Source organism: Chenopodium album, chromosome 22 (assembly GCF_948465745.1).
Source record: "Chenopodium album chromosome 22, dcCheAlbu1.1, whole genome shotgun sequence".
NCBI classification, from domain to species: Eukaryota; Viridiplantae; Streptophyta; class Magnoliopsida; order Caryophyllales; family Amaranthaceae; genus Chenopodium; species Chenopodium album.
The window spans coordinates 27,735,186-27,737,893 of NC_137855.1; the positions used below are offsets into that span (position 1 = coordinate 27,735,186).

The 2,708-nt window shown below is 39.5% G+C and overlaps 1 protein-coding gene across 1 annotated transcript; it reads right to left on the reverse strand.

The window, feature by feature from the left end:
* Nucleotides 1-1,194: 1,194 nt before the first annotated feature.
* Nucleotides 1,195-1,659, reverse strand: LOC145604128 (uncharacterized). The gene has a single exon (XM_081660078.1). The coding sequence runs from the start codon at nucleotides 1,657-1,659 to the stop codon at nucleotides 1,195-1,197; it is 465 nt and encodes a 154-aa protein (XP_081516204.1).
* Between the last annotated feature and the right edge of the window lie 1,049 nt (nucleotides 1,660-2,708).

Below are 2,708 nucleotides of genomic sequence, written 5' to 3' on the forward strand. Positions count from 1 at the left end.
AAAAATTCAAGAATTTAAACATAAAATTAGTAAAAGGGAGGAACGATTATACCGAACTTAACGTGGGTGTAAAACCCGCAATTGAACCTTCCTAACCTTCCTTTTGTTTGCTTAAACTTACTCCTTCAACCAATTGCCTTGAATTTCAACTCCAAAGAAAACCCCCAAATCAATTTTTCAAATTAAGGGTTTGAATATTTTGGGTGATTTTTGGGGTTAAATGTGAGAAAAGCAGTAGTAGTTTGTGAATTTGTTGAAAAGGAGTGAAGATTTTGGAGAAATTTGTTGATTTTTGGTAAGAAATTGGGTGATTAAGGGGATTTGAGTGAGTATGGAGGAGGAGAAGAGGAGTTTTTAGAGAGAGAGAATGGGGAATTTCGTGGGTGAGAATGAGGTTGAGTGAAGAAAATTTTTTTTTTAAGTTATAACCGTGTTGCTGCCAGGCATTTTCGGGGCTGCACGGACGTGCCGAATTCAGCACGGACGTGCAACTTCGAGCAGATTTGAGGGGCATTCTGCCTGATTTGGCACGGACGTGCCGAGGGTGTTCATGTCCGTGCTGACTTACTCGCACGGACGTGCTGATTTTGGCACGTCCGTGCCGAACTTCAAATTCTAATTTTCTTCAATTCTGCTCGAATCTGCTTGCTCCTGCTTGCTTCTGCACGGACGTGCGATATTCTGCACCTCCGTGCAGACCAGATGCTGCACATTTTTCTCTTTTTTATTTGAATTATAATAGTAAGGCATAATAATAATAAAATTATTATCATTACCATTATTATTATTATTATTATTATTATTATTTATTATTATTATTATTATTATTATTATTATTATTATTATTATTATCATTATTATTATTATTATTATTATTATTATTATTACTATTATTATTATTATTATTATTATTACCTACTACTTCACTTTCACAAAAAACCTTTTCTTACTTGTCTTTTCATCAACACCTACAAAACACATTAAGAAAGAGTAAGAGTGATGGAAATTAAATAATAGTTTATGAGAGATCGAGTTGAGAAACTCGGGTTGCCTCTCGGAAGCGCTCTTTTAACTTTACTAACTTGACGATATTGCAGGATCAATGAGAGTAGGGGACATCAAACTCATCAAGGTGAACAACCTTGGCTTCCTCATGCACAAAACCGTCAAAGTATGCCTTAAGCCTTTGGCCATTCACCTTGAACGGTTCACCATTGTCATTTGAGATTTCTTAACGGTGAAAGGCCCACTCCATCTTGACTTGAGCTTACCCGGAAATAACTTGGACCGGGAATTGAATAGTAGGACCTTGTCACCTTCCTTAAACTCCCTTTTGCTAATATGCTTGTCATGCCAAGCCTTGGCCTTTTCTTTGTAGATCCTTGCACTCTCATATGCATCCATTCTTAATTCTTCCAAGGAGTGGTGGTCAAGCAACCTCTTCTCACCGGCGTTTTGAAGGTCGAAATTCAATGTTTTGATAGCCCAATGAGCCCGAGGCTCAAATTCTACCGGCAAGTGGCATGACTTCCCATAAACAAGCTTGTATGGTGTGGTGCCAATAGGAGTTTTGAGCGCAGTGCGATAGGCCCATAGAGCATCATCAAGCTTTGTAGACCAATCTTTTCTAGACATATCCACTGTTTTCTCAAGAATCATTTTTACCTCCCGGTTTGAAATTTCAGCTTGACCACTTGTTTGGGGGTGATAAGCTAATGACACCTTGTGCCTCACACCATATTTCTCAAGGAGAGCTTGAAAGGATCGCTTTGCAAAGTGTGAACCTCCGTCACTAGTTACAGCCCGGGGCACTCCAAACCTTGGGAAAATTACACTTTTAAAGAGCTTGACCACAACCTTAGCATCATTAGTAGGAGATGCAAGCGCTTCCACCCACTTTGACACATAATCGACGGCCACTAGAATGAACTTGTTCCCAAAGGAGCTCGGGAAAGGCCCCATGAAATCAATGCCACATACATTAAAAATTTCAAGTTCAAGGATGTTGTTCAAAGGCATTTCATTTCTTTTTGAAATATTACTGGTTCTTTGACACTGGTCACAAGCTTTCACCACACCCCACACATCTTTGAACATCGTTGGCCAAAAGAAACCGCATTGCAATATTTTCTCCAAGGTCTTTTTAGCACTCATATGTCCTCCACAAGGTGAGGAGTGACACATTGTGATAACATCTTCAATTTCATTATCCGGGACACACCTTCTAAAAAGGCCATCAACACCTTGTTTAAAAAGCAAGGGGTCGTCCCAAAAGTATTGGCAAACATCATGAAGAAACTTCCTTTTTTTGTTGATAAGAGAGGTCGGGGGGAAGAATAGAGCAAGACAAGTAGTTTGCAATGTCCGCAAACCATGGTGCCGGTGCTTGGAGAATAGAAAATAGTTGATCATTTGGGAATGAATCGTCGATTGGCAAGTTATCAAGATCACCTACAAAGATAGGCAACCGTGAAAGATGATCGGCCACAACATTTTCAGTACCCTTCTTGTGTCTAATCTCAATATCATAGTCTTGTAAGAGCAAGACCCACTGTATCAACCTTAGCTTTGGTTTTTTCTTTGACAAGATGTACTTCAAGGCCGAATGGTCGGTGAAGACTATGACTTTAGACCCCAACAAGTAGGACCTAAACTTCTCAATTGCATGAACAATGGCTAGAAACTCCTTTTCCGTGGTCGTGTAATTC